The 26,302-nt window shown below is 39.4% G+C and overlaps 1 protein-coding gene across 3 annotated transcripts in view; it reads left to right on the top strand.

Annotated features, from left to right (window-relative positions):
- The first annotated feature begins 1,455 nt into the window (after nt 1–1,455).
- Nucleotides 1,456–26,302, top strand: part of CCNYL1 (cyclin Y like 1) — a 33,703-nt gene continuing 8,856 nt past the window's right edge. The window contains exons 1-8 of one of the 3 annotated variants that reach the window (XM_065880665.1): nt 1,456–1,548; nt 1,618–1,681; nt 11,083–11,157; nt 13,038–13,072; nt 18,520–18,620; nt 22,354–22,389; nt 24,571–24,622; nt 25,581–25,700. In XM_065880665.1, coding sequence (XP_065736737.1) covers nt 1,456–1,548; nt 1,618–1,681; nt 11,083–11,157; nt 13,038–13,072; nt 18,520–18,620; nt 22,354–22,389; nt 24,571–24,622; nt 25,581–25,700 — 576 coding nt within the window. Of the gene's footprint in view, nt 1,682–11,082; nt 11,158–13,037; nt 13,073–18,519; nt 18,621–22,353; nt 22,390–24,570; nt 24,623–25,580; nt 25,701–26,302 lie in introns of all 3 variants that reach the window. The other 2 variants (XM_065880664.1, XM_065880666.1) reach the window with 2 other exon arrangements.

Here is a 26,302-nt window from a genome sequence, read left to right on the forward strand (position 1 = left end):
AAAATCCACATCAAAAAATTGTTCCTCCTTAAAAAAAGAAAATCCTGATACACTATGCCACTTCCAACCAAATTTGACTTCTACCTTTATTTTCTGATAATCACAATAAGGTGCCTTTGGGGATCCACACAATCAGGGATCAAATCCTGGCCACACCCCTGATCAATCGTGTGCCCTTGGGAACGTTACTTAGTTTCTGTAAAATCTGTAAAATGAAGGTTTCTGAGGATTTTGTTCCCGAGGATTAAATGAGTACCTCACTTGGAACGGGGTCGGGCGCATAGTGTTTGCCAAACGTTAACTATCGTTATAATCTTCATCAAATCAAGACCGTGGTACTCGACTTTGTGACTCTCAGGTTTGTATGAGAAAATCGTGCTTTAATGCGTTGTTGTTGGCTGAAGTAGGGAAACCTGGAAACTCCTGCCGTGGAAGAGAGAAACGGGCGAGAAAAGCGAATTGCTGAATCCCAGCGTCTCAGAGGTGGGAGGGAGGAGTTCGGTACCTAATTTACCGATGAGGAAGTGGAGGGGTGACGTGTCCTCGAGTCTCATTCAAGACACAGCCACAGCTCTTTATTGAGAGTAGGACCAGGGCCCCGGTGGTTGCTATGGTTAAACTGCAGGCGGAAACTAACACTCTTCGGAAGGCAAGACAGGAGGAGCATTCAGTTACAAAAAACGGTCAAAAATTGGGGTGTAACTAAGTTCGTTGAGCAATACATCAAATGAGTCAATTGTCGACCCGGTGAAACCGAGTTGCTAACTGAACTGGCATTTTACGAACAGGGGCTTTCTACAGAGCCCACTCACTGACTCAGGACGACTTCGATTAACAAACTCCCGCGGCACTTCCCGCAGGATCGGAAAGCTCGGAGCGCGAGAGATGAATGGAAACCGGAGTCCGGGGCGCGCCGCTCGGGGGGCGGAGCAGCCGCGGGAGGGGGCGGGGCATTGTGAGTCACATGCCTGCGCGCTGAGGAGGGCGCGTGGAGGGAACTCTGGTCGTGATTGGTCCGTCGTAACCAGGTGACCGAAGGACACGTTCCGGTAGGCAAGGGCCGGCCAGGCTAGCTACTTTCAGTCGGGAGGCGGCGGCGGAAGGAGGAGGAGCTCCGGCTGCGCTCTCTCCCGGCAGTGGCTGTGCGTCTCAGCGCTTGTCTGGTCCCCACCCCTTTTAAATAAGCCGGTCTGGTCGCCGCCCTCACAGACTAGTTGGCTGCGGGGAGGCGGGGGCGGCGGGGGTGCGGCCGGGGCCGGAGCCCTGCCCGGGGCCCGGCGGCTGGGTGGACGGGCGAGCGGCGGGCGAGGTCGCGCCTGCATGCGTGGCGCAGCCCCGGCATAGCCCGGGGCTGCCAGTGCCCGCCGCGCCATTGTTGGGGGAGGGGGCGGCTGCTGAGCGCGGCGGAGTCGGGGGGCGAGCGGAGGCGGAGGCGGCGAGGAGTGGAGGCGCCCCATGGGGAACTCGCTGTCTTGTTGCGTGTCCCCCAATGCCAGCCCCAAGTTGGGCCGGCGCACGGGGTCAGCGGAGCCGGACTACGAGTCTGAGGTCTACGAGGCGGCGGCCGGGGACGCGGTGGCAGTAGCTCCGGCGCCGGCTGCCGTGGAACCCGCCGAGTTGGATTTCGGAGGTGGCGAAGGCCACCACCTGCAGCACATCAGCGACCGGGAGATGCCCGAAGGTAAGAAGCGGCGGGCGCGCCTCGCTCCTCGCGGGGTCGGCGCCGTCTGCTCTCGGGCTTACCTTTGGCCTCCGCCGCCCCCAGGGTCCCCCGGGAGGGAGCCGCCGCCTAGGGCTCCTTCTTGCCCGGAGTTGGCTCTCCCAGGGCTGGGCACCGGGGACGAAGGCTGGCTCTGCCTGGCGTCCCCACCCCTTATTCTTTACCCGTCGCGTCCGGCCAGTCTCCTTTCCTCTTCCCTACCCGAATGCCCAATTCTTTCCCCCGTTCCCATTTCCCAGCCCGGCCTGAGACCCTCCAGTCCGCGGCCCTTCCTGTTCGTGGTTCTATTTAACATCTCGTGGGACTTAGCAAAGACTTTCTGGTGTATTCTCTCTTTTCTTAATGAAAACTTAAATACTCTAACTTCGGCGTATCCATCCCGTCTCCCTATCCAGATGGCACCTAACCGAAGGAACTAGGTAAGGGCCTGATGATAGACTTCATTCGTTAAGGTAGTTGATACTCGAGACAATTAAGACAAACATTATAGGATTTGTCATTTAAATTCAAAATAGATCTGGGCAGAGTCAATGTGGTGTTCTTAAGTAAAATTCTTTGGATTTTAATGTTTTCAGTCGCCCTGACAGAAGCTACTTTATCCCTTCTAACTATAATTTGAACACGATAGGAAAGAAAATGGTGGGAGGGGGCTTAAAATAACTGTGAACTGTGTGAAACGTTAACGCCACGGCTGCAGAGAATAGTTTTGTTTTTTTTTCTTTACCAAAGGAGACCGCATGGAGTTCTGATTACTTTAAAATTCCCACTTTGACACAAGTATGTCTTCAGCTACACAACCTTAACCGACTTCATTCACCCGTTGCCTGTTCTAAGGGGCGGGGGGCGACGTGGTTCCTGAGACTGCTGGACAAAAGTTTCAAAGGAGAAAAAACATTCAGATTGTAATTTGTAATGTACAGGTTTGGGAGTTAACATGCCACATCCATTAAGCAGAAAAGTGTCTCCATGGCTCCCTCCCCCGCGCCCCCCACCCACCCACCAGTAGAATCCTATTCAACTTTAAGAATATTCAGGTAAAATTCTGAAGACTAAATGGCTGGGGGGGTGGGTGTTGTCGGGGAGGAGAGGAGAGGAGAGAAAGAAGAGAGGAAATGTTTGATTTTTGCCTCTAGAATTTCGGAAAGGGATGGTTCTAGGTTAAAAAAAAAAATTTCTGGGTAGCATAGTGGCACTTTAATAAAGACTGTGTTCTTTGAAGTATAAAACATTGTACCATAAAGATGTTAAAGCCCCACAGGCCCATTTGTTTCATTTAAATGCCAGAGGTTATTTCATTATTTCATAGACGAAATGTCTTACAGCTCTTCTGTTTAAATTTTAGTTGGGTTTACTTAATTTCCTTAAAAGTTAGAATAATTAAGCCTGTGGATTCACCCTTATGATGGACGTGGCTTTGTAAGTGGAAACTACTCCCTTTTCAGAATAGTTAGATATTGTGAAAAAATGAACAAATTATGTGAATTAATTGTAGCTTTAAACACAAAGCATGTAAGTACTTGTGAAAACTGCTCTGCTTGTTGCTATAAGGTAAGCCTCTAAAAGATTTTAAAAAGCAGTGAGTAGTTGGCTAGTGTAGGATGAGAGATGAAAATTGGACCTTTATAGAATTCTTTTAAGATTTACAATGCATTTTCATGTGTATTTCACTTGGCCCTTCCATCTACAAATAAGGCCCGTGTATATTCTCCCTCTATTCCCGATGAAAAAGCCAAGACTTAGAGATCTGAAATGACTGTGTAACACAGCTACTGAACAAAAGAGACAGACTTGGGAGGTGGTAGATATGCCAAATTCAGTTCTTGGGATGCTTAAGAAACTGTTTAGAGCGCACCTTATATTTTATAATTTATCCATAAGTTAGGCCTATCTCAGCATACTCCAGTTTTGATTATTGCCATTCCAGTTTATTGTACACAACTCAGAAGCAACATTTACCTCTCCATTCTATGTCTGTACGTTCATTGCAATGGATATGAATAAAAGTAGAAGTCATGAAATAGCCTAAATTTACCAGTCAGGTAAACACCTTGATATATTTTAAAGAGTTTGTTCTGGTGAAATCCAATTGAAGCTGAGAATGCCCTGGACAGAGGGACATAAGGGGAAGCTGGTAAGCGGGCAGGTAAGGTACTAAGCATTTAGCATACGACTATGTATGATAAGGAAGGAGTGTTAAATCAGGAACTGGAAAAATAGAGTTCATGAGTACAGAATTTACCTTTTTATGTTTAACATGATTGTTAAAATTTCATTTCAATTTGTCTTTTTTGGGGGGGCATTCAATAAAGTGATAAGAGAAACCTCAATTTCAGCATTTGCCTATTAATTAAGTTTCCATAGAAACAAGGTCAGAAGGCCAAATATAAAGTACAGGCACATTGGAAGTTTGCTCTTAATGTCTTTATTTCAGACAATTTTATATCAGTTTCCCTGGAAACTGAGAAATACCTACTCAGATATGAAACATTTTGGCTTTTCTATAGTGAAGAATTATTTGGTTACTTAGAGAAAATCGTACATAAATGATGCTCTGTCTTGTTCTTCAGAAACATTGGAGAAGAACATCATTTCTTCAAGCCATTTCAAAAAAGTAACTCCTAAGAACGTAGTATAGATTTCAGATAGACTCAAAAGAATTTTTTTCACTTCTTTGTCTTTAACAGTATATCTAATATAACTGATGGTAGTGTCATAATAGAAAATAAGATGCTAAGGTTGTATTATCTGATTTTATTTTTATTCATCAACTTTTCATACAACCTTTATGTTGTGACCTTAGGAGCTTTGCTAATTTTCTGGTGAAAGGTGCTCTCTCAAGTGACCCCTCCCTCCCATTCCCCTGAAGAGTGGGTAGGGAAGGAATTGGCAATATGATGTGGAAAAACCTCTGAGCAACAGATCTTTCCTCTCTCCAGTAGCTATTTTAAACACTTTTTTTTTTTTTACTTTTTTTGGTGACGGTATTAATAAACATTTGATGTAAAAGATTTAGAAAACACAGAAAAGTCCTTCACTCACACTCAGAATGTCCAGAATTTTTATGAATATTTTGGTGTTGATTCTTCCTGAACCTTTTGTATGCATATAAACATAACACTGTGTTTATTTTACAAAGATGAGATTGTTCTTTATGTGCCCCTTTGTAATGAAAAGTAATGACGTGAAGCTCCTGGAACTGTGCTGACACCTAGAGAGTGCTCCAGGATGATGTATTTCCATGCAACTGCACATAGCTCTACAGCCTGCCTTTTACCACCTGTTTACTGTGCCATCGAATGGTTGGAGCATAATTCATTTACCCAGCCTTTATGGTTGAGCATCTTTTATAATCCCATTATAATGCTTTATTCAGGGGACACAGATAAAAACTGACACATTGTATTGATACTTCCCTATAGCATTCTGATTGTACACTTTGTCTTACGACTTAATTAAATTCATAGGGTGAGTCATTTTGTAGTTAAAGTATTTTAACATTAAATGTTCTTTTCCCAAATTAAAGTTACCATTGGTTTTTCACTGAACATTAGATTTCCTCTTTTAGGTTTTCGTGGTTCTTGGTAACCTGTCTTGTGTCTTTGATTCTGAGTAACTAAACTACTACTCTAAGAGATCTGAAATTAACTCTGGTCTTAGGTGACAGACACATCAAAAGACAGCATTAGAAGAAATCTTAGATGATGTGGGAAAATTGGGAGAAACTTAACTGGTTTTGGGTACACTGAAACATTATTAGGCACCATTCCAGAGGCAGGACAGACAGTGGTTAGACAAGACAAAGCCTGTACCCTAACTCAGGTCCTTACTTTCTAGAGGTGCGTGGGGGCTGACAACACAAGAATAATGTCAGGTAGTGAGACACTGAGAAGAAAGAAGATGAAGGTAATGGGCTGGGGGGGAGGACAGTTTTACAAGGGATGGTTAAAAACAGCTTCTCTCCTTAAGCGACCCATGAGCAGTCCTGAGAGAGCCGTGTGAGGATGTGGGAGAAGAGGCTTCTGTGCAGTTCCTAAGAAGGGAATATGCTTGATGCGTGCAAAGGACAGAAAAGACGGGTGGCTGCAGCTGAGTGAATGAATGCCAGGAGGAATATAGGGGATTAAGACCTTGTATGCCTAGTGGGCCTTGACAAAAAAATATGAATTTTAGTCTAATTGTAATGGGAAACCATTGGAGGATTATATGCAGGGGAATGATGTTAATTCTTAGAAAAAGGGAAGGGGGGTAGAGAGGGTGGAGGGAGATGAGACCAGCTACTGTGTGAGAATAGACTGTAAGGGCAGAAGGAAGCAGGGAGGGAGACCAGTTAGGAGGCTGGTGCAGTAGCTCAGGTGAGAGCCAACAGTGGCTTGAACAAAAAAGAGATATTAATAAGGGCCTAAAATAGGCTGTAGTATATAGATTGCTCTTGCATTTCATCTGATTCTCACCATGTTCTGAGTTAGGTAGTGTAGTAATTTTTCTCAGGTATAAATTGAGTTGTCCAAGGTTTTAAAAATGAATATTGTTAGTAGGACTGTAAATTCCAAATGCATGGCATATAGGAACAGAATTTATTGATGACATTATGTGAGCTTCTTTAGAATACTACTATTTTTTTTTTTTTTTTTTTTTAACTGTATGTGGGCCTCTCACTGTTGTGGCCTCTCCCATTGCGGAGCACAGGCTCCGGTCGCGCAGGCTCAGCGGCCATGGCTCATGGGCCCAGCCGCTCCGCGGCATGTGGGATCTTCCCGGACCGGGGCACGAACCCATGTCCCCTGCATCGGCAGGCGGACTCTCAACCACTGCGCCACCAGGGAAGCCCAATACTGCCTTTTTTCTTGTTGTTATTATTTAGCGTATTGTTGTTATTTTAGCGTATTAAAATAACAATACGCTTTTGTTGTTATTTTAGCGTATTAAAGTAATAAAACTTTAGAGTTAAAACAGTAACACTGCATAATGTGAAATGAAATGAAGGTAACTTGCAACCCAGAAAGGTTCTTAAAAGTCCAAGAAACTGAGTAAAGTACTCTTTAGCAATATATAAAGCCAGGTGTACCTACCTATATGTCACCTCTCAGTCATGATCACTGTAAAACTGATTAAGGATTAAAATAAGGCAAAACTGAGAACCAAGGTAGAGGCAGGTACAGAAGCAGTTGGAAACCAGAGTTGGGAAGTTTGGAAGCCAGGATTGTCAGAAGCTAGGAAAGCAGGATCAAGGCTTGGGTGAGCAGTAGACTGGCAGGCGCAGAGGCTGCTGTGTACCCTCTGGTGAGGCAGCCCAGCTCAGGGCTGGCTGGCAGGGACTCCCTGACTGGGGTGGAAAGTGTGGACTCAAGGAGATGAAATCATCAGTTTACATGGTAATTGTAAGAATTGTAATATTTGTATTATGAGCCATAAAACTAATACACTGTACAGTATAGGGATGCTAGGGCAGTTCAGTAAATGCAGTGGTTACCTTTAAGTAAACTGGTGCTCATCAGTTAGCGCAGAAACTGCTGACATCTCCTGTTTATTTGGAATATATCGAAATCAATATGTTGATATTAATCTTTCTGAAATATGCTGCTTCTGTCAGATGCTTTCTTGGTCACTTCCCTCTCCCTCTAATATTTTAACAAGGAAAAATCATTTATTGACAGTTTGATAGCATAGTTTTAACACTTTTAGCCTTCAGTAATGCATTTCATTTGTTCTAAGTTGCCTGTATTTTCACATTTTTAACAACTGCAGTTGAGATGGATCTTAACAACTGGTAGAATCTTAGATTGGAGGAAAAACAGTATTCAGTGTCGGTGGTGTTTTACAGGTTTCCTCTGAGGAATGTTTACATTAAGACCCGAGTTTAATTTCTTTTTAATCATACTTTTTCTACATCGACCTATCATGCTGTCAAATAAGTTGCAATTTAAATTGATAATACTAAAGTGATGGGTCTTAAAATACAATTTTAATCATAACCCCTAATCATGAGCTCAAGAATATTTCTCCTGGGTAAAACATTCTCAGAGGTTTCTAAAGAAATAACTTTAGGAAGAATCCATGTGATTTCCTGAATGCACAGTAATTTCCTGAAGTCTCTAAATTACTGTGTGTGTCCATGTGGTGGGGAGAGGGATGAGAGGGATGGTGGGCGGTAAAGCTTTGCTGAATAGTTGGCAGTCTTACCTTTGTGATGGTGAAGAGTGTGGTAGGTTTTAACATAGTCTCCTTAGGCTCTTGGGAAGATAGTTAATGGAAAGTGCAGAAATACTGTGTGTATGTATGAGTTTACTGTCTAATGGCTCACAAGTCCATTCTATAAAATAGTGATGTGGTATTTTTCATTAGCAAAAAGTGCAAGTTATATAGAAAATTGTTAGTTATATAGGCTATAAACAGAAGATTAATATTAATATTTTCTGAAAACCTCATGCAAACTGACAGCAGTAGGGCCCTGGTGTTTACAGTACATTCAAATGATAGGCCAACTCACCAAAGTGGAAATAACACTGATAACTGTGGGAAAATAGTCAAACTGTGTAATGAAAAGAAATACAAATTAGATCTACGGTGAGGTTCCTCATTCATATCAGTAGGAATTTTTTTTTTTTCAAGTATCCAAAGCAAGGGTAGGAACTCAGAATGTCATGATTGGTAGCATTATACCCTAATGTGCCCCCCACCTTCTTAGGAAGCAATTTAGCATTGTACATGGAGCCGTGAAAGTGATCTAACCTTTTGGCTTGGTCATCCCACTTCCAAAGATCTTTGCTAAGGAGATAAAACCATTATTTTAAAAAACTATATACATGAAGATTTTCCTCATAATATTTTAAGAATAGAACTTTGTAAGCACCAATCCCCAGCAATAGGGGATTGGCTAAGTCCAGTATAGGAATAACACTTGATGGGCCAGTGTGTATTCATTAAACAATAAATATGCAACAGTGGGGTGGAGAGCACTTGTTAGTAACAAGAAGACATAAATTGTACACTAATTAGAGCTTTTTTTAACGTATAAGAAAAGCAACTAAAAGTAATGGTTGTGAATCACTGTGTTAATGATTGTGAATGGTTGTGTTTAATTTTTAAACAGCATTGTTTTGGCTCATGCAGATTTTTGTTCATGATATTTGTTAAAGGAATGAGCAAGTGACTTTTACCTTTCCCCACCTTCAGTGTGATCATCAGTACTGCTGATTAACCAGGTCTCCTTCAGTTGCAAGTTAAAAGAAATTCACAGAGTTAAGCACTACTTGACCCAGGAGTTAAATGATCTCCTCAGTTCTGCTCTCCTCTGTTGATGTCTCCTGAGAAGCCTTTCCCCTCATGATAGCAAGGGGAGTGTCCAGCAGCTCAAGACAAGCTAAGGATCCTAGAGCACAGTTCTGCCTTTCTCTTTTCTTGGGAAGTCCCAGGACAGCTGTGATTGATTGGCCAGTCCTGGGTCCTGTGCCCACCTTTGAACCCCCTAGGACAGAGTAGGGAGAGTGCCAGCTTTTTTCTGGTCACTTGGGCTAAGTTTACTTTTTTTTTGCGTGTTGTCATTTCTTTTCTCCCAGCCTTCTTGATTTTTGTATTTAGAGCTGTAGTGGCACATCTTGGTTTGGCGCGCACACGCGTGTGTGTGTGTGTGTGTGTGTGTGTGTGTGTGTTAAAGCTTGCTTCTCTTTGATTCTGGCACTTACTTTTCCTGGACTTCAATTGAAAATTGTTAAGTTTTACCATGCCATAGACAGTGGTAAATAATATAGCTACTTTGCAAACATTTCTGCTTATTTTTTAGATTCAAATGTAGTCTATTTACTTTCTTTTTTGGTATAGGTAAGTAGTCATGAATCCTTTCGGAAGCCATAGGTTAGAGGCAGCTGTGAAAGTCTCTGCCTGTCATTTTGTGTACAGCTGAAATAATTTATTTTCCCATTATCTAATTTTTCAAATATGTAGGGGAAAAAAACTTGAAAATAATTGTATGGGTCTTTTACATAAAAATGTTGAATAGAATATTTTCTCCAAAAGCAGCTTGATAAACTTCAAATTCAGTGAAGGAATTTTCATGAAGAACAGAGCAGTTGGTTTAGCTATGTAAATTACTAGTGCTGGCAGTAACATTAAAATGGATGGCTCAGATTCCTGTTAAAATGGGAAGTCCAAAATTACTTCGTGCAAAATTCTTTCTGGGCGGGAAAAGGGGATTCTAGGTAGATACATTTGTGAAATGCTGGGTTAGACAGAATTCACTACTAGACGAATTAGTTTTTAATATATCAATGTGTGTATTCTTTTGATTCTCTAAGAGGCAGGGATATATTTGTATTTCACTTTGACCATCAAACCCCTCGTTCAAAAACAGATCAATTATTACGTGGTCTGGGAAATAATTGCCTTCACCATTACTCGTAATCTGAATCGTGGTCCAGTTTCTTAAAAGATTGGTTAATTGGTTTGAGATGGACTTTTTTGAGGAAATGTCATAGGGCTTCTATGTTTGTTTTAAACAACAACCTTATTATCCTATGTGGTAGCTTGTGCTTGTTTTGTATTTCTGCCTAAACAGAAGACACTGTACCACCTTGGTGCAAGGTGGACTACAGGCAGACCCACCTTTTTATGTAGGTGTGGCCAGAAGTTTTTTTCAAGTAGCCCTATGATCTGCTCCAGGAAGTACTCTTATTGAAGCCCCAAATTAATCATGCAGCATGGAATGAAGAAGTGAGAGTTCAGCTTTGGAAATAGAGGGCAAAGTTAAAAATCACTATCACGGAAGTGGTCCTATAGATTAGAACATTGAACTTTTTTGTAGTCCTCTTAAATCTGCCATGATGAATAGCCCCCAGATAAACCACAGCCAGTTAAATGAGTTCATTTGTTGAATGGAGTTAGAATTAGCCATTTGATTGTCTGAAGAACATTTGCCAAAAGCAACTCACTTGGTTTTGGCATATTTGATACATTGAGCTGGTATCTGACAGTAGTTGGCCACAGCATAACTTGCTTCTTGAGACTGTTCCTGGAATGTGCTAGTAATATCAGCTTTAAAGGAGGGTGACTGAATTTTTAATTGATAAGTAGGAGGGGAGTCACATATATGATTCATCTAAAAATGGCATCGATTATTTAGGTGCAAGTGAAAGAAGTCTAAGACATAGCCATGGTTTTATTCCACATGCATGGAGAGTTTCTACAATTTTGCTGTTTCCCAATAGAATTTTTATATTGTGCCTTTACTAAAATTGCCTTTTTGTCATTACTAAAAGCTCTTCTCAAGGCTATTAAAACTGGTTTATATCAATGTGTTGCTATCTTTAAAATCACTTATTTTTCTACTCAACTAAATCACCACACCTTTTTCTCTTCTTCCTGTACAGACTTAGCTTTGGAATCAAACCCTTCTGACCACCCAAGGGCAAGCACAATTTTCCTGAGCAAATCTCAAACGGATGGTAAGACAATGTTTTTTTTTTTCCCTGAGAAAAAGAGTGAAAACTGTTTTTGTTTTGTGTATTATAGGAAGTATTTAGAAAAACTCTTACAGTGGTTTAAATGTTTCACTTTTTCATGTATTCACTTGTCTTATTTTAATATGTTGATGATACACTTTCCTTTAGTTGTCAGTGTTTTAATGAGGAGAACACTTAGACTGTCTGTTTATACATTTTGCCACCTCTTTATCAACATAGTCAACTGGCCACATGATTTAGATGTGGTCTGTTTCTCCGTGCTACTTTGTCCTTTTCAGCTTGCTCCAAAGAGCACATATGTTAAAGATGAATGATAGGGTTTAGGTCACAGTTCGGTTTTCATTTGATCAAATCAGAAAAATTAGTTGTTATATATGGGAATTGAGCCTTGTGATTTTGGCCCTGTTTTACCCAGTGTTCAACCAGACGAGCCTATCTCACATCCAGATTTATGCTACTCAGAACTTTTAAGCTATTCAAAACTTTCTCATCCTAATGTAGTGCTGTGCCAGGGTAATGAGAGCAACATGCCTTATGGGGTTTCCCAGAAGATTATCCTCAGCATGTGAAACTCATATAAATTTCCTGTGTCCTCCTTGTTTTAAGATGGGAATCAGAACTGTAGAATTTTTTGCACTCCTGCTTGCCTGCTTGTCTTCCTTAATGTTATGTTAAATCCTAGTTTATTTGCTAAAAAGCCATACATGACCAAGTTTTTCAGTTGATAGCGAGAGCAGGAATACAAGAAGTGAACATTTCACAATATTTAAAGTGATGCAGCACAATAAAAAACGGAGGTTTGTTTTTTTGTTGTTGTCGTTTTGTTTTTTTCCATTAGATCACTGGTTTTTATAAAAGGATATAACTCAGGAACAGCCAGATGGAAGAGATGCAAAAGGCCAGGCATGGAGACAGGGCACAGAGCTTTGATGCCTTCTGCAAGGGTACTACATGTTCACCAACCTGGAAGCTCCCAGGGTTTCTAACTTGCATTTTTCTAGTGTTTGTACTTGAGCCACTCATTTCTGGTTAGGATTGCTCTGTTTCTCAGTTTCTTCCAGAGCCATGAGCTGCTCACATGTAGAGGGGCTCTGGAGACAGTAAAAGAAAAGCTGCCCCATGCCTGTCTCTCTCTTCAGCCTTAAGGAATCCGTGCCTTTGATGCCCGTCTGGAGTTAAAGGAGGCAGTGTGAGCAAGAGTGTGGCCTGAGACCCTCTTCAAGCTTTTATTTTTCTGGCCTTTGTTGGAGCAAAACAGTTTTGTGTGCTGTAGATGTATTCATTTAGGTTGGCACACTCATTTTAAAATTTACCTTTAACATAGGTTACTTTCCAGTTGTGTATTTTTTCAGTAAGGTATTTGAGTAGGTTACCATTAAGTGGTTCAGGATGCTTCCAGAGATACTGGTGCGTTTAGAGACGAGTGCCTGGCCAGAAACTAGTTCTTAGGGTCGTCATCTGTAGATTGTGGTAATTAAAGTAAGCTGTGTGTGAATGAAGAATTAGAAAATACTACTGGCTAGTAGTTCAGCTAGGCAGCAGGTAAATTGTTTTATTAGCTAAGTTTCTCACCTGGCCTAATTTGCTTTGTCCTTTTCTTTTGTAAATGGGGAGTCCTTCATTTGTACCTAATACAGAATATCTATTAGGTCAAAAAGGTAAAACTAAGTTTTTAGATTTTATTTATAGGACTCATCTTGCTGGGTGATTTAAATTATATATTTTGTTGGAAATTATTTTTAAAAATAGAATGGAATTTTATCTCATTGTGTTATTGGTAACCCATCAAATAATTAGCGACTACTTTTATTTTTCTATGGCATTTGTATCAGAATTCATCAGTTAATTTTTTTTATTCTTAGTGCGAGAAAAGAGGAAGAGCAACCATTTAAACCATGTAAGTAAACAGTTGAAAAGTTAAGAAATTAATAGTTTGCATTAAAAATATGTCTGCCATGATTCCTAAAAAATATGATGGATCCAATACTGTAGAATCTTTTTTTGTAGATTTTCTAAATCTCTATTTTCCTAATTATCAAATGTATTCAGGAAAGTCTTTGAGTTAGTAGTGCCCATTTTTTAAGGGTTCTGACATTTAAGTTAAATTTCAATAATATGGTTGTAGTATAAAGATCTGCCTTAAATTCTTTTGCCTTATTTTTTTGATCTTATTTTCTAACCAAAGTAATAAAAGTACAATAGGTAAGTTAATTTTTAACATTGACTTCTTGTCATAGCAGGTGAAAGCTTAGCCTCTTCACTCCACCATGACGTTATTTCCCTCCTTGTGTTCCCTCAGCATGTATCAGTTTTTATTAAATCAGAATCAATGTTTACATTACGACGACTCTGCAAATTTGTGTGTGCATTGCTGAGCCATATAGTTCTCTGACTGTGCCTCCTCCTTGTACACCCTTCATTCTTTTTCTTAAATATTAATGACATTGGAGCACTTTTGCACTTCTCTAGGATAATCCAATCCCCCTTTTCCTAGCCAACGTGATCTCACACAGCCAGATGCAGTAAGTAGCTCCCTGCCCGGTCTCCCTGCTTTCACATTCTTCATTTTTTCTGTGGAATTAATTTCCTGACTATGTTCACTTGCCTGTTTTCTAACAGCTATTTTTTTCCCCAAATGTTTTACCATTTGTCACATGCCTATCAAAAATATTTTCCATCTACTAAGCCACATCTGTTCCATTTTTTTCTTGGAGACACTTTTCCCCAATCTTTTGTCTTCCTACTCCCATATAGACTGGTGTTCTCCTAGGCCTGCTCTGTGCCTCTTTTCCTGGGATATCTGTGTGAAGTCATCTGGGATCTCACATAACTCTGCTCTCTTGTGTTGGATCCCTTATGTCCTAGATTCTGTTTCCCTCGTTATACTTCCTTGTTTTACTGGAGCACATTTTCCTGAGAAAAGGGCACATGGGCAGAAAGTTTATAGAGATCTAGCCTCTCTGAAACTCCTTCTATTTGATAAAGTATAGAATCCTAGATTGAAACTAATTTTTGCAGTTCTAAAGACATTTCCCTCTCATCTTCTCATTTACAATGTTGCTCTTAAACCTGTTGACATTGTATGATACATTGTACATTACCGATTTTAGTCATTTTCCCCCATCCCTTCCTTCTCTGGAACCTTTTAGTACCTTCTGTCTCCCTGGGATTTTGAAATTTCATAATTTGGTTTGGTATAGACCTTTTTTGTGTGTTTCTTTGATATTCTGTTTTTTCTTCCAGGTTCCTATTATTCAGGTGTTGGAAGTCTTAGACTTACCAGATCGCTAACTTTTTTCCCCTCCTGCTTTGCATTTTCTTTTTGTCCTGCTTCCTGGAGATTTCCTTGACTCTGCTCTAATCCTGTTGAATATATTGTTTTGTCTACCTTATTTTCAATTTATAGAGTTCTCTTATATCCTGTCATTCCTTTTTTCACTGATTCAATTTCAAGTTTTCATTTGCTCCTGAGTTTTATCACTCCCATCAATTCCTTCTTCCTGTTTTGTTTTGTTTTTTTTTAAAGCATCCTTTTATTTTATTTTATTTATTTATTTTGTGGCTGCATTGGGTCTTGGTTTCTGCGCGCGGGCTTTCTCTAGTTTCAGTGAGCTGGGGCTACTCTTTGTTGCCGTGTGTGGGCTTCTCACTGCGGTGGCTTCTCTTGTTGTGGAGCACGGGCTCTAGGGTGTGTGGGCTTCAGTAGCTGTGGCTCATGGGCTCTAGAGCGCAGGCTCAGTAGTTGTGGCACACGGGCTTAGTTGCTCTGTGGTATGTGGGATCTTCCTGGGCCAGGGCTCGAACCCGTGTCCCCTGCATTGGCAGGTGGATTCTTAACCACTGCACCACCAGGGAAGTCCCATTCCTTCTTCCTGTTTTGATCTCTTACTTGTTGGGGGCTTCCCTCAAACGTGTGATGGTCCCTGGCTGGCTGTTAAGATCTAATTGGAAGCATCACTTGGACAACTCGTTAACTGATGGGCCTCACTGCAAGGATTTGGGGACCACGCCTCTGAACTCTGAGCCTGCCTTGGGTTCTGTAAGACAAACTGGTTTTCTTGTTCCTGTCTTAGTCACTCTCTGTAGGTACCAAGGTTGTGCTTCCTCTGTTCTGCCATGTCAGTTACCACTCCTTTATCTAGTCTTTTCACCTTTCAAACATTAAAAATCATCTGCTGTTTATCCTGTCTTATGTATAGCCTTTTAAAAAAATGCCTTTAATTCTAATGAGATGATATCTCTGAAAGAAGGGGAAGAGGAAATAGATTTGTGGTCAGTCTACTCAAACTTAGATTTATTCTTTGAATACAGGTTCTAAGTTTGAAGTTTTAATTCAATATAATTAACGATATTAATTCAGACAATATATTTGGTTATACCTATAATTAGAATATTATACTTTTCTACTAAGGCCTTGAGTATGAATTCTGTTCAAACCACTCACCCTACCATATTGTCCATTAATGTGCAACACAGATGGAGTATTACAAATTTTTCAGTTAAAGTCATTGATTCTTAATAAACATATCCAAAACTTGTGAAAAGGGGGAGGAAAAAAGTGAACTTCAACTTTATTCTTTCAATGGGTTAAAATCAGAGGCAGTAGGCACAATGGGAAGATTCATTGGGTGGGGGCAGGATTTCAACAATGATAAGTTTTGGGGGTTGTTAGTCACTAGCCTCCTAGGTATGATTATTTTCTAGTCTTCACCACTAAACCTGAAGTCTACTAAGCAGCCTTTCCCCTTGTAAAGATTGTAAAAGTCCATCTATTCTGTCCTTAGTGCTGAATGAAGATAAATACTCTTCTTCAGTGACCAATTGAAATAATACCTATGAACATTAAACTGTCAGTAGTGTTTTTTGCTACTTGATTTTTTTTGTATTTGCATTTTATACCCTTATGTGTGTCAGTGTAGTTTATTGAGGTTGTGAGCCAGCAATGGTAAGGCTTTAATCATAAAGGACAGTTATCTTAAATTTTCAAGCAAGATGAGAGGCAAGTAATCTGCTGGCAGCTAACATATCTAGGCTTTGCTCAGAGGCTTCAATTCTGCCATCCTTTAGTGAATACTAGATGCTGGAAAGTTTGAATAGTTTCAGGAGTAGGCCTGTGGAAGTGTTTCTTTTGTAGGATCGAGCCAGTAGACTGTAAGTTGCTGATACATTAAATGAGCCCCCATAGGACTATAGACCACATCTAATTAAAAATTTTAAATGTTTTAGCACTAATATTTCCAAAGACAAATAAATATACTTTCATAGTAGAAAAAACTTTTTTTAATAGAGGAAAACAGGATAAATAGCACCCGGAGCTCTACCAACTAGTCTATATTTTGGTACATTTCCTTACTATTTTTATTCCCCTCATATATATAGATTTTTGGTCAGAATTGACTTTTATTACGTGTAGTGTATGTCATATTATACCCTAATAGTAGTGACCTTAAAAGGTAACCTGAAAAAAAAAAAAAAAAAAAAAAAGGTAACCTGCTTCGTTTAGAATCAAAGTATTTGAATGAGTGAATTTTCATTTTTCATGCTGTATATGTTTTTCGAGATTCTAAAATTACACATTAACCAAATAGCTTAAGGGCCATATCAGAGTTTTAGTTTAAAACATTTCTAGCTTGAAGGAGAAATTAGTCTTCCAAATAGTGGTACTTTTCAAATATGTTACATCTAGAACTTTTTGTTAATAAGGAATAAGTGGCTTTGCATAAAGCATCTGAAACAAGCAAAATGGTGTTTTATATACCATTTGGATATTTCTGGTTATTGGATACTGGCAATTTTTATTTAAATGCTCTGTATTTTAAAAAGCATCAACTAGATTTTCTCCCTGCCTCACCTTTCATGTATTTGTGGAGGACGCCGATGGGAGAGTGTGACAGCATGGTGAAGACTGTTTTATATTAGTAGGAGGAAGGAAGGCTCATCTGAATTAGTAAACAAACGAAAACCAAAAACAAAACCCAGCTTTAAAATTGTTTGTATTCTGTGGTATTAAAGAATGCTACTGTTCCTTCCAGTTGCTTTCAGTGATTGGGATTTGGTTATTGGCCTTACTTTAAGGAAGAGAATTGTCCTAACATAGTTTAGGCCATTTTAGTATTTGACTGTTGCCGTGTTCATGGGCTCTTCACAAATAAATGGATACTTCTAAAGTGTTTTAAAGAGAGTTCATTCTCTAGAGGGTCTCAAAAAATTCTTTGTCACCTATCCAATACCACTGTAGATAAACTCTCACGAATTTGTATCTTTAGTAAGATTTACCTTCTAGTTGTAACTGATCTTAAATAATTTCTCAAACCCTTGTTGAATCCTAATTTGTTCCAGATTCTGTGCTCAGTAGCTGGAGGTAGGAGAAGAATCTTCCTAACCTGGAGAAGCTTGTTTACTTAAGAGAGTAGTACTATGCAAGCAGCTGAGACCATGGAACAGTTGGTAAACTAGATGTGTGAGTGTGCAGAAAGTGAGAAGTTTTGTGGTATGCCTGCTGGCAAAGGGATCCTAGAGGAAGATGGGGTCAAGCTTGCTGGGACAGGAGGAAGAAAAAGGCATTGCAGGCAGAGAGCAGCATGGGTGAGGCAGGAGTGTCAGATATCACACAGAACAGAATTAGTACAATTTTGAAATGAATGGAAAGTATTCTCTGAGGTTCTCACTTGAGTAATGTAATGGCAGTCTTACTTAAACATGAAGTGAGAAGTTAAATTCTCCGAGTTGTTTTATCCGTTTTTTTGGATGCGAGAGGATCTTTAAGCAATACCTTTTTGTCCTCCCGATAAGGGAATTGAGGCCCAGAGAGACTTACGGCCCCCAGCTTTTTAGTGATAGAGCAGCTCTGGCATGCCCAGCCTCTGATTCAAAAACGTTTGTTTCGTCACACTGTCTCCTGAAGTAATACATTTATTACTGGTGTTCATTTACTGCAGTGAAATACTCCTATGTCGGTATTATATAAAGCATTACGTTTTATTGTAGTAAATGAATAGAAATAAGAAATCTCAGCTGCATTTCATTGCTTAAGGAAAAAACCCTGAAATCTTATTCTAAACTTTTTACATGATTATAAAGGTAATTTGTAATAGGTGCTTGCCAGGTTTGATTATAGGTACTATATCAAAGCAGCATTTTATAACTCATTTCTCAAAGCTCGTCTGTGGAAGTCAGAGTATAGAGGTTTCCCATAGAGCTGCACATGATATCACACTCAGGGAGTTCATGGAGTGTAAGAAAAATCTTAATGCTTTATCGTTTGACATTTTAACCAAGGAAAAAAACACACTTTTATAGGTTTAACTTACTGTGACATTTTCTTCTATTTCCCTTCCCCTTCAGGTATCTCCAGGGCAGCTTACTAAAAAGTATAGCTCATGCTCAACAATATTTCTAGATGACAGCACAGTCAGCCAGCCTAATCTTAGAACCACAATAAAATGGTGAGTACAACTAGGTTGCCAAGGGCTGAGTGACAGACCCCCTTATCGCTAAAAGCATCCTAGCCATACATAATTTCATTCATTTGAATTGTCCTTTTCAGTGATCAGGTTAAAAAACTGGTGTCAACTATATATTGATTTCAAGGACCTAAATATGAATTTTCAGTTTCCATTGTAATCTTAGAGTGCATGATAGAAGGGAAAGCCAGTTAGCAAATAAGAAATCCCAGAAAAAGTATAAATCTTTATTTGACGCATTTCTGTTGTTAAGACATTGTTGAACATAATGAGAAAGAGAGGTACTTTTTATTGGCTATTTCTAGAAAAAATTATTTCTTTATGAGCTGTAGTCCTAAAACAACATATACTACTTTGGAAGCTACTCTTAGAAGAAGGAACAGATTGTCCCCTACTGGCACCAAAGTGAATCTGCATTGAAATTTAATTGGATTTTGTCAGATTTATCCCACTGTGCATTTTTTTTCCTGCACTATTTCTGTATGAAATTTTACTTCTCCTTCCTGTCCCCCAAAGAGGGGGAAAATATATCAAACCAGTCTTAAGAAATACACACTCAAGCTTAATTTCTTTGTAGAAGAAATTTGTTCAACTATAGATTTAATTTTTGTTTATATATATAAATATATCTCCAACACACAACTGTATCAATCACAGCAGAGAACAATAAAAGAGATGAGGTTTCAGAAACATGGCTGTGGTCAGGCTTATACTTAAGAAGACACGAACAATGTCATGATGACGAAAACTATTCCTTAATTTCTGGGAGCACCTCATAGTCCACAATTGGAGACGCACTTTCAAAACACCCTAATGATGAACCTTTCAAGTTTATTTAAGAGAAAAAAACCAAACGGGATGCAGAGCTTCTTGCCTCCTCCCTCGCGGTTGTCCACGAAACATTAACATCTCCTTAGGATATGAACGTTGATTTTCCAGGACACAGTTTGGGAAATGCTATTTGAAAATATTAATATCCTTATCCTTAATTTTATTTTTCATCTTAAGTTTATATGCTAATTATATTTTTAATTGGTTTTTAATGTACCAGCTTTTTTTTTAGCTATTTAAATTATCAGTAACTTCTACTTTAATTAAAGACAGCAAGTTCACAGTTATAATAATGTAACTTTCCTCTCTTGCTTACAATAATAGTTGCAGTCAAATCATGTTTCAGCAAAAACTGAGCCCCATCTCTCTCTAAAGTCCTGAGTTTGGGCACTTATCACATAATCACTGAATGTTTTTATTCAGCCAAGACACTGAATCTGTGGGTACAAAAACCACCCTACTTTGGCTAGAGTCACAGCTTCTTTTGAATTCAAAAGAGTCTGATGTCCAGTATGTAATTCAAAAGTACTTTGAAGATTAACCTTGCTCAGGGACTTCCCGGGTGGTGTAGTGGCTAAGAATCCACCTGCCAACGTGGGACACGGGTTCGAGCCCTGGTCTGGGAAGATCCCACATGCCGCAGAGCAATTGAACCCGTGCGCCACAACTACTGAGCCTGCGCCATAGAGCCCGCGAGCCACAACTACTGAGCCCGCGAACCACAACTACTGAAGCCCATGCGCCCAGAGCCCGTGCTCCGCAACAAGAGAAGCTACCACAATGAGAAGCCCATGCAGCACAATGAAGAGCGGCCCCCGCTTGCGGCAACTAGAGAAAGCCTGTGCGCAGCAACAAAGACCCCACGCAGCCAAAAATAAATAAAATTTAAAAAAAAAAAAAAGATTAACCTTGCTCAGACAAGTAGGTTTCATCCTTTTTTTTCCAACCTAGTCTAATTTTTGGAAGTATAGTAAATTTTAATTTGCTCTCATTAAGTTTTTAAAATGATCATCACATACATTATTGGTGAAATAAAGGTTTACTGAGAAAATAAATAGGGCCAGTTGGCTTTTAGGAATGATTTTGAAAATGTTTATCATGGGGTTAGTTTTCAGTGGGGTAGTTGTTCTCAGTGGGGTAGGTGAGCCTTATTAGAATCACTTATGCAACTTCTCAAGATACATGTTTCAGGATGCACAGAGTCCATCCGCCTGCCTCCAAGACACAGTGTCTGCCTGTCTGTCTGTCTGTCTGTCTCCCTCTCACCCACGCACACACCCCTTTTGACAGGATGGGGAATGATGGGAAGCATGATCATATGGACAGAAGCATCCCGAGGGGTTCTCTGATCTTAACCCTAACTCATTCGTTCCTGAACTTCACTGCACACTGCAGTCATCTGGGGATCTGTAAAAACAATCCTGATGCCCAAGTCATACCCAGTGCCGGTTAAATCAGAACATCTTGAAGCAGAAGCCAGGCAGTTTTTAAAGCTTCCCAGGTGATCCCGGTGTGCAGCCGAGCTTGGGAGCCACTGTTTGGTTAGAGGGCGGGAGAAAGAGCACTGCTGCTGGTAATTGGTGGGACCTTGGGTAAGTCAGTACTAAGCCTTGGTTCCCTTATCTGTAAAATGGGTTGTTTAATTAAATATCATCTACGGTTCAGTGGTCCTTTCCATCATAAAACTTCTGTGATTTTAAAATCAATTTGAAGGTGAAACTTTGAAGCACTATAGAAGTATCCATCTTTGATGCTAACAGTGTTACAGGCCTTACTACAAGTGCTAAGATTCTATAGACCTATTATAAAATTCAGATTTGCCTTCCCTCAATTATTTTGAGTTTCATTTTAGACACTGAGAACAAAGGGGAGCATAAAACTTAACCAGAGAACCCCTTTGTTGCCTAATATACAACATCTGTGAATAACTTAGGAATATAGTAACTTAAAAAAGAGTACTTAAGGGGCTTCCCTGGTGGCGCAGTGGTTGAGAGTCCGCCTGCCGATGCAGGGGACACGGGTTCGTGACCCGGTCCGGGAAGATCCCACATGCCGCAGAGCGGCTGGGCCCGTGAGCCATGGCCGCTGAGCCTGCGCGTCCGGAGCCTGTGGTCCGCAATGGGAGAGGCCACAACAGTGAGAGGCCCGCGTACTGCAAAAAAAAAAAAAAAAAAAAAAAGAGTACCTAAGGACTTGTATCTATCTGTTCGTTAATACTTTATTTAAAATAATTTGGAAATACCTGTCATTAATAGTATACTGTGTAGTATTATGCTGTATTATTAGCACTGCTTATTTCAGGATAGCTAGACCTATCATCAGTTTTGTGGCTATAAAATTTTGCTATTAAATTTTCTAATAATTATATAAAAGTGATTTTAAGTCATTTTGGTATAGAGTACTTTTATTATTTACTTTTAGGGAAATAATGGAAAACGGATGGGTAGGTTGGATAGCGAACTAAATCAACTGAAATGCAGGGGCTAACAAAACCCCCCCCCCCGACACACACACACATACAAACTACTATATGGCTTAAATTTAAGCATGTGTCTAGATAGATATAACTTGTACATGACAGAAGGTTTTGTGGGTAGAAGGACAAATGACAGGGGAAATATGTAATAATTTATATATTATAATAATCAACCAAAACATGCCTTCTAACAGCATATCTAGCATTTTGGGTCTCCTAATTTTGCTAAAAGCCGAAGAACCTAAAACAAGGGGGAAAGCACCCATGTGGTACTGTTCTGAATTAGAGGATTTCAGGGCCACTGGGCCTCTGGAAGGTCTTCCCTCCTTGCTAACCCCTTTTTTAAAATGTCTTCAGGCCTGATATGATAAAAATCAGTTATTACAATGTATTTTTTTCCCTCCACAGTGTGACCTTAGCAATATATTACCACATAAAGAACAGGTGAGCTCTTTTAAAACCTATCTTGTTATTCCAGCTAATTAACTTACAAGGTAACAAGTTTAGTGTTAGGTAATAACTATAGACGTTACTGGCATAAGCTTTTATTATTAGAGTGCTTTTATTACAATATTGAAATGAATCATTTTTATCTTAGGACTCTTAATTCTTAAGTTACCGAGCATCCCAAAGAGTGTTTGTTTATATGGGTTATATTGATAATTTACTGTATTAGAAATTGAAATTGAGAATTTAAAAAATTAAATCCATTGTATGTTAAAACAGGGTTTTCCTTAGCACTATGGAAATTTTGAGCTAGATAATGCTTTGTTTGGGGTGTTGTCCTGTGTGTTATAGGATACATAGCAGCACCCTTGGCCTCTGCTCACTAGTTGCCAGTAGCACCTTCTTCCCTCCACATTACGAAAACCAAAACTGTCTCCAGCCATGGCCAGAAGGACGAAATCACCCCTGATTGGGAACCCCAGTGTTTAACATAAGTCATTTTTTTTTAATGAAAAATAACTATTTTCCACAACAAAAAATGTTGAGAGAAAAGTATCTCCTTAATAGAAGACAGCTGATTCTCATATCTATTCTGTCTTCAGTCATTTGTTTTGAAGAAACAATATGAAGAAGATCCAGTCACGTGCAGATATATAGTTGGAAAAAGGTGTATTTTTAAAGCCTTCAGATAATTTGGTATATTCTTTGATACTGTACCAAAAGTCTGCATGTGCTAGTTTCTTAAATTAGTTAAAATGGAATTCTAAATCATATCAATGAACTTGTAGTAAATACTATGTTAAATTAATACCCATTGATCTGTCATGCATATTGAGTAGATCTTTTTACCTGTACGTGACTTTATAATATTATACGTTGGTCATTTGGAAAGTATTGGTTCACATTTCTTTAGACAGTGTCAAAAACTCACTTTTGTTAGTATCACCACCAATCTTACCAGAAAAGTCTTTTAAGTGTTGAGAAGTTGTCAAGTTCACAATAGAAGGTACAAGTTTTCCAAAAATCCTGATATTCTTAGCTTGATGGCTTGAATTTTATCATTGGCAACAAGTAACTTTAGAGTTATTTTCCTTGAAGTGACAGGCTCACTTTGTTCATATTTGAAAGAATGACTGTCAGTTGTACATTCAAATAACGATGGCGTTCGATGAAAAAAGTGTTTCAAATAAAGATGATGTTCTATGAAAAAAATGACTTACCACTAAGTCACAAGTGCTTTTCCTTAACAGCCATATTTCAGTATGTAAAAGTGCTTAATGCATACTTTCCACTTATTCAGAATATTAAAAAGAAGGACCAAGGTTTAAGAACACTATTAATTTTTACTCTTTTATCAAGGATGTTCTTAAAGCAGAATTTTAACTGCAAGTGGCAGTGAATAATTGAATGACTTCTAATTCAGTTTGGTACCACTGCCTTGATTCACGCTCAGAAACCAGCAGTTTTACCCACTTTTGCTTTTATACATCCATAGCAGATGTCACACAGTGTGAAGGGCAGGTAGTGTCTTAGTCTTCTTATAAAAGCAGTTTTGACCTCTTGGGCCTCCCGAAGAGGGGATAGGGGAGAATCCCAGAGGCCTGCAGACCACGTTTAGAGAACCGCTGTTTAGATGAGCACAATGTATTAGTGTGGTGAAATTTTAAATAAAAAGCCTGGTTTCTTTTAAAATAAAAAGACAATTACATTTTTAACTCAAACTATTTAAAAGAGACAGGAAGAAATACACAATAAGAATTTAAAGAACTAAAGAGAAAAAAAACGGGAAAAAACCATGAATGTCATATTCACATTCATTGAAGTTAGAAGAATTTATTGCCCACCACCACTGCTTTATAAGATGTTCTTGCATATTCCAGTGTGAGGTTAGAGGAGTGAAAATATATTGGCTTACAAGCATTGCCTGTTAGGGAGGGTCAGTGCTTATAAAGGCAACTCTGGCTGGTTGTTGTAGAAAAGATTTCACAGAACTTGATGTGCTGAGTAAAAATAGGTCAGGAAACCTTTCTAAGGGCGGAATCCAGGAGAAGAGTTTATACAACTGTTTGCTTTGTTGAAGGTTAAGCTTCCTCTACCCCTCTCTCTACTCCTAGCAGATATTTTACTAAGATAGTAACTCCTGAATTAATTTTTTAAATGCACATTCTTATTTTATAGAGATGCAGATAGATCCTTGGATATTTTTGATGAGAGATCACATCCACTCACAGTAAGTGTCAGTTTTATTGAAGTTGTACTTTTCTCTTATACAGTTGTGTTTATTTCATGCTGATGTGCTTTGAAATTAATTACTGGAAGAAAATTACTTCCTCCAGCTCGAAGTCAAATTCATCTTCCTTTAAGTCTTCTTCCCCCCACCATGTTGTGTCTAGTCATTTTACCGAAGGCATGTTGTATAAGGGGTTGATGGATAAGAACCGAGTTGCACTTTGTATGAATAGTGAGCAGGTAAGTAAACATACCCAAGTAACAGAAAATGTATCTTTTGAAAGGATGATTTTCCATAGCATCAAACAATATAAATATTTGTAAATAAACCTAATATGGTAAGACCTTTAAGAAGAAAATTAGAAAACTGTTTAAATTTTAAACCAATTAAAATGACAAAATTTTAAAATTCACTTCTTCGGGTGCTCTGTGGCCACATGTGTCTGGTGACTGCTGTATAGGACAGCACATTCTTAGAGCCTTATGGTTACAGGACACTGGAAATGTGTGACAGAAAATGTGATATATGGTGATCAGCAAGACTTCTGAGCCTAAAAATATTGGGTTGGCCAAAAAATTTGTTCGTTTAGTGAATATATTGTCCAATAAAATTCTTGGTGAAAATGAAAACTGTGTCTTTTATTTTTACTTAAAACCAATTGAACTTTTTGGCCAACGCAGTAGTTTACATTTGGTTAGAATTCTGTGGGGAGGAAGGTGGAAATACATAAGTTTTCTGAGGTTGTGCCTGTATTTTTCTTTAATGAATGGTGGCAAGTATTGGATCTCTGTGGTATTTTAGGATCCCATTGTTTATGTTTAAAAGACTACAAGACATATCACCCAATCAAAATTCTTTTGAGGGGCACGTGGGCCCAAGTGTGAAGACTGCTATCTTAAGGGTACTTTTAAGTATTTTTCTTCGAGGGATACTTATATTGCATGTTTTCTCCTTTCAGCGAGAAAAGGTTCCAGAGGAATACTTTAAGCATGATCCTGAACACAAATTCATTTACAGATTTGTTCGCACTCTTTTTAGTGCCGCACAGCTAACGGCTGAATGTGCAATAGTAACTCTGGTAAGATCTTTTCGTTCCTAGAGCGTCTGTAGAAACTTCTGTCTTGTACACATGGTATGGTCCTGTTTTTCCCAAATGAAAGTAGGTTCCTGAAATGATCATTAGAACTTTATTAAGAGAAACCTATCAAAAGAAAGTAAAGTATACACATTTGAGCTTTAATAATCATTATGATTTTAAATGTTGCCATTGCTTTTCTCATCACAAAACAATTGCTATTAAAGGCAGCAGGAGAGATTTCTGGCTTCTCCTTCCACACCTGAGGACACACATGCACGTGCAGTGCACACACGCACACACAGACGACGCATGCTGTGGTGGTAGGGTGGGGCGATAACTGAACTATCTGGTCCACAGGCAGAGACAGGTTCCGTGTAGCTTGAAGCTGAGTCCCAGACTGTACTGCCTAGGCAGTTCTGATGTGTGTCCTGATCCTCGGATAATGGTGTTAACCATCCCTGCTGTCCTCCTATTGCCTGCATGTGAAGTTGCCCAGGATTAGGGTGCCAGTAGTGCTACAAAAGGCTTTACTCTAGTTAGCCTGCTAAGCTACAGCTGTAAGGACCTTTTTGTCATCCATTCTGAATTCCTATGGTAAGATT

The sequence above is a fragment of the Phocoena phocoena genome, chromosome 7 (assembly GCF_963924675.1).
Source record: "Phocoena phocoena chromosome 7, mPhoPho1.1, whole genome shotgun sequence".
NCBI classification, from domain to species: Eukaryota; Metazoa; Chordata; class Mammalia; order Artiodactyla; family Phocoenidae; genus Phocoena; species Phocoena phocoena.